Here is a 12,392-nt window from a genome sequence, read left to right on the forward strand (position 1 = left end):
ACAAAATCAATGTATCAATGGTGCATAGATAAATAGCTCCCGACCTTCATATCAAACAATAATTTGCAATGATTTATAGCAAAACGGCCGTAAAAAGCCACCATTGTGACTATAGGCTACTGTCTACTGAGGGAACACCGAGCCTATACGATTTTGCAGGACATTTTTTTTTTGACAAAGTGTGGAAAGCAATTGTGCTTCTTTGTCTCATGTTAAGAAACCAGGCTTTATCAGACATACAGAAAGCTTCACTCGTACAGAAAGAACGGGCTTTGAGGACAGTAAAGTTGAAGTCCAGCCTCAACGCTTCTTCGGGAACTTCTTCATTTCATGTCAATGTTAGTGAATTGTTAGCCCATCTCGTGATAATGGAGGGAAAAGCCGAAGTAAAATTTTGCAGAAGAAAAAATTTGAAAATATTTTTCCCAATTGCTGATGAATGTTGCTGAAAGATGTACCAAACCAATCACTGAGTTGTGAACCCTCTTCATGTAAAAGGTGTAATAAACGAATGAAATGGTTGTTTTTTTTCCTATAGTTTTATGGGATAATCAAGAGCATCGAAACTAAAGAGCACTTCAGTGCTTTACTTTAACGCGTGAGCTCACAGTTTCTTAGCGCCAACAGTTACTCAACGCAATGTGAAACTAACTTCAAATACTTCTCTCCATTTTGCTTTCGATCGATATGCCATCTTAAACTTTTATTTGATCAAATAATTTATTGGTTTTTGAGAATCATAACCGTACCGTAGCATACTAATAATTCTAGACAGACTCGAATTGTTTTATATGCGAATGTAACATATGATGATTTCCATTACGGTTTATACTGCCTATAAAACATGAGCTATTTGAACGGATTTTGATTACTTAAATGATTATTTTATTATAGAAATGAATAGGCCTTAGATGACGATGACGCTGTGAAACTAGCTGATTGTGCTAAATCATAACGTTAACAATAAAATGCTTATTTATATGATTTACTAAGCTATTGAATTAAACTTAACCACAAGAATGTTTTACCATCCATAAGCCGCAAACTTAAGATCAACATATTTTTCCGAGATTATTATCTCTTAGATGTATTTATAACGGTGCTATGCATGAATTATCACTCTGCTATTAAATTTTACCTGATACTCCATGACTTTTCTGATAGTAAATCAATAATGCGAAATTTGTTGTTTTTGTTTCTATTCGTTTCCTGTTCTTTTGATATCGATGATATATTTTTTAATTATATTTACATATTCATAATTATTTACACTAGCTAAATATTTTGATTAGATTTGAGAAGAAGCAAACGTTGCTTTTCGGAGCCTTTAGTGTTCTTTTTTTTGTATTTTTTAATTTGTTACTACAAAACAGCTTTAATGTTCAAATAATGACTTGATTAATTTGATGTTTTATGTTTTTTGTTTTAGAAAAAATATTTACACGGATTTGAAATATTTTGGAATGGGCACGTTGGATTTGGATTATGCATTAACGAAATCGTCGCATAAGGAATTGCCCAAGTTTTTCATTTGTTAACAAATTAAAGTTCTCCGATAATCAGGTTCGGTGAGCAGGAGATCTTCGTTATTATATGATTTACGTTCATCTTTACAAGTCTGTATTGATATAAGAATTCGCGGTTACTAAGATTTTTCGGATCAGTTTTACTTTCGAGTTTGGAAATTATGAACATTAGACAGTATGAATTGGCAGTGTTGAGAAAAATGCTTCATGCAACACACATCCTTTCGATATGTGACATGTGTGGGGTTATGTGAAATATATGCCCTTTACGAACCTTAACCCTCAAACAATAAAATTCATCACTTGTACTGTGTAACCGAAAAAATGTTTTGAAGTAACCTGTTATAAATTGTATGTCTAGTCCACAAATGATTTACAAGTTATTGCTTGAAATGATGTTCGGGTATATAAGTGTTTATCATGATTAACTCAACCAAATTTTTATTATTTCGTTTTTAAAAATATTATGTAAAATAAGCACTTAAAACAATATTGAATTTTTATAGAAATTTTTACTTGAAAAACGTGGTGAATTAAATAAGTTTAAGTCAAATCTGTCAACTTCTGCCGACTGGGTAGTGAGTTGAATTTGGGTGTGGACTTTCATTGCAATACCATATACCTATAGATGATGAAAAATGGTGTGTCCATCGTCATATCCACACAAAAACTTTTAAATGTTTTTTTTAATTATAACTACATCAGTCCAATAATTGGTAAGAAAATACTTCACCATCTGTTTTCCATGACAACGGCCATCGAATAGGGTTAGCCGGGGCAAGATGAGCACCCTAAAGGTGAGCTCGATTTAAGCCTATTAAAACATGTTAATTTTGGTTAAATTAGTAATCATTCTTATATTTGCCATTATTACTAAAACTTCCAAAAATAGGTTTACCAAATAGCTGTTTTATTCTCAAGAAAACTAAAAAAAATGAATTTATTATAGAAAATCGTTATTTTTTTTAAGTGCTTGTAATATCCCAAATTTTGATCATGCACTTTTGATGGTATTTATCTTCAACTAATTCTAGTAACGTTCAATTACTTTCTGGGATTTCTCTTAAAACGATATACATTTAAATTGTTAACATAAATTATAAAAAAGTGCTCATCTTGCCCCCAAGGTGCAAACTTATTGAAAAAATCAAAATAATTTAGAAAATTGATAGAAGTTTTGCTTCAGATTGTCTACAGAAGCTTGTTATGTAACTGTAGGGCCAAAAAAAACTAACGAATTTGTTTACGCAACAAAAATATCACTTTTAAATTATCAAACCTTATATGAAAAAATAAATTTTAGTATTTTTAACAAGTTTCACGTTGTGATATTTATTTTTAGTTGATATTTTTGGCTGCCATAACGATTTAGTGATATTCATCAGAACCCCTAAAAATTCCTTGAAAATCTTCGGATATCTCGTGGCCGTCACTTCGAATCTCTCGAATCTTCTGACAGGTGGTGAAGAATTAGCATCATAGTATAGAATAAACACCGGCAAGGGTGATCAAACGATGTTCTGAAACCCTTTATTTTTATTTTGTGTTTTTCCTGCTTTTTGAAACAAAACTGTCCCCTATACCTTAAAAAGTCTTGTTATCGAAAACATTACTACTCTCGTCAGAAACGACATGGAATGTATATGCTATACATCGCTGTAAAAAAGATTTAAAATCGGCAGAAAACTTTTGAGTCATTCACGATAGTATACACTTATGTATGTACCCAAAAACAGATTTCGAAGAATAACCTAAAATCGTATTGGTGTCATCAGTATTCAAATATCATAACTCGACCTACAATATACATAAGGCCATTGGGAAATATTTCCCTCGGTGTAACACAGTACATAAAAATTGGTGAAAATTATACGTATTTTTAAAGCATACCATGATTATTTAGGGAAATGAAAAAAATATATCTGGGACCCACTAAGGAGAACAGTATATGTACCACTTTAAGAAACACTATTATTACGATACTTAATGTGTGATCTTGCTAGAAACAAACACATTTTTGCAAATCGTCGTGTTATCAATAGGCATTATTGTGCCGTACCTCAGAGAGAAATAGCGTAACACTGATTCCAAAACGATTCAACAAAATTTGAGTAATTTCTTCAACTTTATCACGCTTTTGGATGGTTTGATTAGTATTGTAAAATTAAATAATTAAACAATTTTGATTTCTCCCACATTATAAATATTTGAAACTGATTTAATCACTGCAACGATCTTCAAACTAATCAAGGACTTCTTAATCATTTAAATTATTGGCAATACGTTTGGGAAGAATTGCTTTGCATCACTTTGAGGGTTCTGTTAGCTTCTGCGATATTTATTCACTTTGATTTCGTCATGATGTTTGCCAGTTTGTTTGTGAAGTTGTTTTATGTTTTACTAAATCTCTAAGATTGACTATATGTAGATGGAAATTGTGAGATCAATCAAATGTCTCTACTGAAAAGTTAATTGTGAATGTATGTTTTTGTCTACTATAAATGTGTAATTCAGTTGATTAGTAATGCGATTCTAGACATGTTTGGCTAATCTTTTATTATATTAGAAATGATCATCATAAGCTCTCAAATAACTTAATCCGTAATTTATGTGTGTAACTAGTAAAATCCGTCGGGCGTATGTTCAATTTAAATCAAAATAAATTTACTCCGAATCCGTACTCAATTTTGTCGACATCTGAAAATCAAGAGAAAGCTTTTAGCGCACAGTTTGATGTATTGTTATTATTGATGTTGGTGAATAATATGAAGAGAATGTCATAACTGACAGCATTGCAACAAAAATTATTAATAAAAGATAAAAAATAAAAATATCAACAATGAACAGTGCCAGATGGAAAATCGTGGAATAAAGATAGCAAAAGAAGAGTATTACACGCAATTCAATCTACAAGCAGATTTTTGTGATTATGAAAGTGCAAAAATGAATTTGAAATAAGTCACGTAGAATAAATATTAGGAGACAACTCTTAAGGATAATTTTTCATGTAGGATATGATTTTCAGTAAAACACATATCTTTTACAATATTGGATGCCACAATATTCCTTCATGTCTTATTAGGTGAAACGTGTATAATACGATTTTGCAGTTTTCTAGAAGTTTTAAACAACGCAAGTAACCGTAGTTCATGCTAGTTTAGTATAGTGCTTTGCATTACAGAGCTTACAAGCCTCGTGTTAACCATAAACACATTCTATAAGAATTACCTTTTGACTACTATATAACATTCGACCCTTTCTTCTCATTCGATTCTATCACAGTTAGAATTTTAACCGAATTTTTTGACATAATTTCATTGGGGTATGCATTTGATTTGCTTGAGCAGAGTCTTTAATAAGGAGAATGTAGAAGTAGATTTTAGTGTACCGTATCTCTTATTTCCGCCCTTATTGCTTACCATTCGACAGATACAGTATTTGGAATGAATTTCCAGCAGAGGCACCAGCGTCATTGAAATATTGAGGTGGCAAAATTGACGAGCCGAGATCGAGAAAATATATATGTTTTGAACAAATTAACTCATTATACTTAGATGGATAAATTATGAGTCAAATTATGAAAAAAAAATCCACGTGCCCATGGGGGATTCAAACCCATGACTCAGGTATGCTAGACGAGTTGGCAAACTAAGCTACTGAGCCATTTGATGACCCAATAACTCAGAAGGTTACTAGTTTCGAACTCAAATCCCAACAGTTGACGTAGACCCTTCTCAAACCCCATATCCATCCTTCTCATGTATACACAACAAACGCGCGCATAGCGAGTTTCCAGAAAAACTAAAACAGTTGAAAATAAATAAATACCACACAGTGAACTTTCAACATATTGGCAACAATTTTGCTGAACTTGGGTCACACTATTTACCCATTTTCACTTATAACAGTTTTAAAATTGCTTGTCTTGAACGAACTTTGTTTAATCATTTTTTTTATAAAATCAAGTGTGTGGCAAACGTTCGCTGGCTGGAACACTAAAGATCGATACTTTTTATGACAGACATACTTTTAACCAGCCATTAACTTATGTTTTCAGAAAAATACACACTATTTTTTTTATCAATAAATTGCCCAAAACAGGGTTAACTACAGTTATACCCGAAAATAGCAGTTTTTCGCAAAACGTGAAATTTTGGCTAAATTTAAAGATAATATGTGGATTTTAGGCTACTAGCAAAGTGTTCCTAGAGATTTTATATGAATCGAACTTTTGCCCCGCTGATTCGAACTTTTGCCCCACTATGGACCAAAATGGTTTCATAGCATTTATGCCAAAACTAATACACCTCAAAGAATCCATATGGTGGGCATTGAAGCACCTTTACATGAACAATTGAAAAAGTTTTCATTTCTGCTTTGTTCAATGTTCCATTTGATGTTTTCAAAAAGCTATAACTTTTCCAAATCTCTACCGATTTCTATAATATTTGGAGTGGAAGTCTCTTACTTGAATAGTATTTGAACCAACATGACATTTATAATATTTGAGATAGAAATCTCAAAAAGAAACTCTTGTTCCACTCGAACTATTGCCCCTCTTTCCTCTATTGTAGAAATGCATAAATAGTTGGTGGTGACATGGTTACTACAGATAGGCAGTACACATACATGAGATTGATGGATATGGGTTATGAGAAGAGTCTGTGTGAGCTGTTGGGATTTGAAATTGGAACTTGTATCCTTCTGAGTTGTTGGGTCATCAAGTGGCTCGATAGTTTAGTTGGTAAAGCACTCGTCTAGCATACAAGAGTCGTGGGTTCGAATCCCACCTAGGCACCTGGATTTTTTTTTAATTTCGCCCATCCATTTATCTATTTTTATCATGCGAAGTGAGCTAATTAAATATAAAAATCATGCGTGTTGGATTACCGAACTGCTAAAAGTATGTGTCAATAGATAGTTTCGACCGTTTGGAATATCTTTATAAATAGGGGCAATGGGGACAATATGAACATACGGAGTAATATGAGCCACACCAGATTTGACCTCAAAAACAGTGTTCTAACATCTAGTGTCATTTTAATCTGCTAGAGGATGCATCAAAAGGCCAACACAATAAAAACCGTAAGAATGTTCGTTTCAACACTCGGAATATTAAAAAAAATACAAATTTGTCCTTTATAATGAAAAGCTTATTATTTTGGCACTTTCCAATCAAGGTTAATAAACATAATTGTCTTGTAAATTATGTTTATTAACCTGGTAAATTTTACCAATTCATTGGAACTTCTGATAATACTGAACAATTCGTGCATTTTTCCACCACTTCCCCTACAAGATTATTTTTTTAATGCGAAGTCATCTTGGTTCACCATTACAAGTAGGACACCTTGCTAGAAAATAGGTTGAACCAAGTGTCGCAATTCAACACTAGAATTAAGTGGTATGTTTACTATGTGCTTACTATTAAAAATCAGCCGCTAGAACCAATAATTTCAAGCAAACCCAATAAAATTTCCTTTCCATTATTGTACTGTTTGTCGTTAGCTTTTCTCTGTAGAGTAAGGTGGGGCAAAAGTTCGACCTTAGTGATATAACCAAAGTTTCCAGAAAAACAATAGTAGTTGAAACAAAACAAATGCCATACAGTGAACCTTCAACATATTGCCTATAATTTTGCTGAACAAACTTGTGTCAAAATATTTACTCATTTTTAGTTATAACAGTTTCATAATTGATTGTCTTAATCGAACTTTTGCCCCACCGGTGGGGCAAGAGTTCGAATCTAGTATGGGGCAAAAGTTCGCTGGCTAAAACACAAGATATCGATACTTTTATGACAGGCATACTTCATACCAGCCGAAAACTTAAGTTTGCCGTAAAATACACACTAAATTTTCATCAAAAAATTACCCAAAACAGGGTTAAATACAATGTACTCAAAAATAGCAGTTTTTCGCAAAACTAAGTGGAAATGTAAAATTTTGGTGACATTTTTCGCACGATCAGGCAACTTTTCCTAAATTTAAAGATAATATGTGGATTTTAATGGATGAATTAATTGTCTTTATTATCGAGACTTTATGTGGATTTTAGGCAATTAGAGAATTTTTCCGTGAGTTTATACATGGGTCGAACTTTTGCCTTGCTGATTCGAACTTTTGCCCCACTGTGGGCTAAAAATTGATTCCAAGCATTTATGCAGAAACTAATACACCTCAAAGCATCCTTATGATAGGCCTAGAAACGCCCTTACTTAAAATATTGAAAAATATTTCATCTTCATTTGGTTCCATGCAACGAAAGTTTGACCGAAAATTAAAATTTTCACGTCGAAAAACAACAAATGGACATAACTTTTCCAAATCTCAATCAATTTTTAAGATATTTGGAGTGAAAGTCTCTAACTTGAATAGAATTCGAGCCATCATGACATTTATAAGTTTTGTTTTGAATTGAGCTAGAAATCCTCAAAAAAAACTCTTGCCAAACTCGAACTTTTGCCCCACTTTACTCTATTGTTTCAAATAAAAATCATGCGATGAGATGGCGCATACTGCCCCGTTGGTTGGCTCATAATCCTACATATGGTTAATGAAAACGCAAAAAACATGGTTTTCAAAACCGTTCCTAAAAAAAATTCAAGTTTATTTTAACTTTAATTATCAACACAACATGAAAGAAAACATTTTATAGTACAAGTCACTTGCGATAGTCCAAACAGCCCTTTGCTATTTTTATGCATTCCACGACGTCTTCCTTAGCTAGCCCATGTTTTCCCGATCACCCCTATGTTAGATTCCATCGCCATTTAAAAAAAAAATATTAGATTTTTTCCACTACAAATTGAGCTTGAGCTTGATTGGCCGCCCGTGGATGCTACTCCAGTATCGCCAGATCAGCTGCACTTACACAAGGAACCAACCGAATGACTGCTTGGGACTAACAGGCATCCTCAGTGTATAAGTGCTGGTGATCTTCTATTTTTAGGCTATAATGGCGCCTGCCACGTCAGAATGCAGACCAATGAGGGGAAGGGGGAGGAATTGATGATGCATTGAACTGGCTCCCACGTAGACCGTATATTCCACTGCATCCACGCCAGTTCATGCGGGAGTGTATGGATTGGGGGAAAGGCATGGCAGAGAGGTTTGCTTTTGTGGTTAGCAGACTGCCTATGTATCAGGCGTAAGAAAGGCGTGCGCGTGGAAGTAGGAAGCGTTAGGGAAACGGTTTCTTGTCCGTCTCTGGTTCTAGCGTTTGCTATGAACGAATAGTTTGAGTGTGATATATTTAGAATGGAAGATAGAAGCAAGTGAGAGATATACAACTACAAAGTACGAGGAAAGGGACGGGCCTGGGATTGAACCCATGACCTTCCGCATATGAAGCAGAAGCGGTAGCCATCAGACCACCAACCCCGTCTCATTTTTTCCACTACAAATTCTTTAAGCTATAAATTATAAATTTATTTGCTTATGTATTTTGCGCTTGTATCCTCCAACTTAAGTATTGTATGTTTAGGAAAAAGTTACTTCATGTTTTCATGTTTCCAAGCTGTGTTGATATATTAGGCATAAACGAATGTCGTCTTCTCCAAATACTCATACCACTTTCTACTTATTTTGAACTGTATAAAGTCAGACAAGCCCGACCAGACGGAAGAAACAAGATTATAACAGAATGTGTTCTCCTGATATGATTTTTTTATATTTCCAGTTATTATAAAACATGTACCGTTAGTAGTTAAAATAACAAAAATTCTAACAAAATTTGAATCAAATTAGACTAAAATATAACAAACCCTGTTACAATTCTATCAAAATTATTACACAATGTGTTGCAAAATAAATAACAAAATCATTTCAAACTATGTTACTGTTTATGACATCGGATGTTATTTCCAACAAACTTATAAATGCGATGTCAAAAATTTAACAAATTTTGTTACAAATGTGTTAAAGTCACGCATTTTTTTCAAGATATTAGGAAGAAATAAAAAAATGCAAAAATAATTTCAATATTGGAATTTAACTATCTCATGCAGCATCTGTATCATTACAGAGTCGGAAATATCAGAATTGATTTAATCCTTTGCTTATTTTCATGTAACCAAAATATCTCCTAGTGCGGTCTGACTCCTTACCCGATGAATAGTGTTTAACACAATGATAACAGGTATTTGTTTCAAAGATGAATTTTTCATCATTTTTTTTATCGCGATTTCGACTGTGCAAATCTTGGATATCTATTTTAACCGAGAATAAGCTAAAAAAAGGTGTTATTGCTTTTTTATCTTTGTCATGGAACGTAATTTCCGAAAATAGTTCAAACTCTTCTGTCCCCGAGACTTCTCTACAAATAAGCAGGACTAGACAAAGTGTAATGTTTTTTCACATGTTTAATGATTTGCATTATTCCATTTGCTTAAGAAGAGGCGTTAAACATTTTGTTGGGCAAGTTTAGAACAATCTTTAACTGAATATGTCAAGATGTATCAGATGTTTTGGTGAAACTATTGAGGGGCGAAATTATATTTTGCCCTTTTCAAGAAAAAATGCTTCAACCACCCAAAGTTGGCGCCTAGATTAGATTATTTATATTAGCTATCAAATACCTTTGAAATAAAGTAAAATGGCAAAGTTTCGAATGTGATGTTAGCTAGTTGTTCTTTTCTAAAATCATCAACTTGCATATGATAACTTAATATCTAGGCAATTATTATTTCCATCATTAGAACAACTTGCCATCATAATACTTCGAAATTTGGATCTTACCCAGTGATTAAATGGTCTTGGAGTATTTTAAATGAAATGTGTGCATTGGTTTATAAATTTTATGAATATATTCTCTTGTAAGTTTTTTTTTTTTATTTTTATTGTGACCCACTAATAGGACTTTTATTTCGGCAGTCACGTTCTAGTTATAAATATGCTTACTGATAATTTTGCCTACATTGATTGATAATTTTGGTAGTTTTAACCTATTTTCACAATAAAATAATGCTCTGCTTTACCCCAAGAATTGAGTCGATTGAGATATCTTTTTCCGAAATGTGTGCAAAAAACAACGAAATTTCTGCAAAACCGACGCGAAAAGTGATCGAAGTCGGCGCAGAAATTAAAAATTCATTAGTTTCTCGGGCATTTATCCACATATTCAGATTAAACATGAGGCTACGACTAGCCACAAATATTCTTTCAAACGAAAATTTATAAACGATTGATTTGCTGGTGAGTAAATCACTACATTCTGGGCAATTTAACAGTTGGTACACGAGTGCATATGTGTTTTTTTTAACATTTGAGTACCGTAAAACGGGGTAACTTTGATAATGCGGGTAGCTTTGATAGTTCGAGACCCACAACATATTAAACGAAATAACGAAGTTTCTGTTGATCATTTAAGCAAAACGAATGCAAAAGTGAAGAGTATTAATATGACACTTCATGTCAAAGCTATTTTCGATGAACTCAAGTGAATTTGGAGATTTATATACAAATAATAGAATTTTATAAGATTTTAGCATTTATGCAACGCTTACAAACAATTGGTTCTACGATCACTATTTGATGAAGTCATAATGAGTTCGTCACTTATCCTTGACAGCCTAGTTATCATAGAACTGGAATTCTGTCTCAAATCTCTTAGCGAAAATCATATTTACAAACTGGGACCATTTTTGTAATCGAAGTCAGAAATTTCCATATAGCGTTAAACGCTTAGAGGTACGCCCTATAAATGTTCCGTAATGCATTCAATTTTGTTCGATTTATACTCCATTATCAAAGTTACCCCAAAACAGAAAACCGACTTTCGATTCGATTCGATTATTTGAAAAATGATATATCCATTCAGAATAAATCTTTTGGTAATCTATCAACTGCAACCGACAGTAAAAATATAAATTGTAATTCTTTGAAATAGCATGCACAAATATTCAAGTTTACTCCGGAAAAACTATCAAAGTTATCCCGTTTTACGGTACCGTAAAACGGGGTATCTTTGATAATGCGGATAACATTGATAGTGCGTTACCCATCACATACTAAACGAAATGAGATAATATCCGTTAATCAGTTAAGCTAAACGAATGCAAATCTAAAGAATATTAGTATGACACTTCATGTCAGAGCTATTTGCATTTGAATCGAGAATACTTGAGACTTGATAAAAAAAATATTGAAAATATTGAAACGTTTACGAACAATCTGTTCTACGATCACTATTTGATGTAGTTTTCAATAGTTCGTCAATTATGTTTGACAGCCAAGTTATTATAGAAACTGAAAGCGAAAACCCTTTTCACAAACTGGGACCATTTTTGTAATGTAAGTCAGAAATTTCCATTTAACGTTGAACGCCTAGAGTTATGTAACAAATGTTACGTAATTCATTCATTTTTGTTCGTTTTATACTCCATTATCAAAGTTACCCCAAAACAAAGAACCGACTTTCAATTATATGAAAAATTATGTTTCCATTCAAGATAAATCTTTTGGGAATCTATCAACTGCAATCGAAAGCTAACATGCCAGTACTTGTTTGAAAAATATAAAATATGATTCTTTGAAACAGCACGCTTAAACATTCAAGTTTTCGTCGAAAAAACTATCAAAGTTACCTCGTATTACGGTATCTTAAAAACATCCATTGAAAAAATATTAAACTTTTCTTCTCCGTTTGGCGCAAAGTGTGACACATATCATCGGATTTTTAAAATATGAATTCATGAAGTTTTGGTAAATTTTGACAGTATGACCCCGAAAAAGTTTTTCCCTATTAGCACGAGATTGAGAGAAGAGTTTGAATTTTTAAATTCTGACTGTTTTAAAAATATCTTTATAGGTCATGCGACTCAAAGTTAAAGGGAGACTATAGATTTTTTTTTGCAAATGATAGAAA

General features: G+C 32.9%; 1 protein-coding gene across 10 annotated transcripts in view; it reads right to left on the bottom strand.

The window, feature by feature from the left end:
• Positions 1-212: 212 nt before the first annotated feature.
• LOC5579528 (innexin shaking-B) overlaps positions 213-12,392 on the bottom strand; it is a 277,178-nt gene continuing 264,998 nt past the window's right edge. For all 10 annotated transcript variants that reach the window (XM_021853970.1, XM_021853971.1, XM_021853974.1 and 7 more), the window contains one exon: positions 213-4,223. In XM_021853970.1, coding sequence (XP_021709662.1) covers positions 4,180-4,223 — 44 coding nt within the window. In that variant the 3' untranslated portion in view covers positions 213-4,179. The remainder of the gene's footprint in view (positions 4,224-12,392) is intronic.

Source organism: Aedes aegypti, chromosome 3, assembly GCF_002204515.2.
Source record: "Aedes aegypti strain LVP_AGWG chromosome 3, AaegL5.0 Primary Assembly, whole genome shotgun sequence".
Lineage (NCBI taxonomy): Eukaryota > Metazoa > Arthropoda > Insecta > Diptera > Culicidae > Aedes > Aedes aegypti.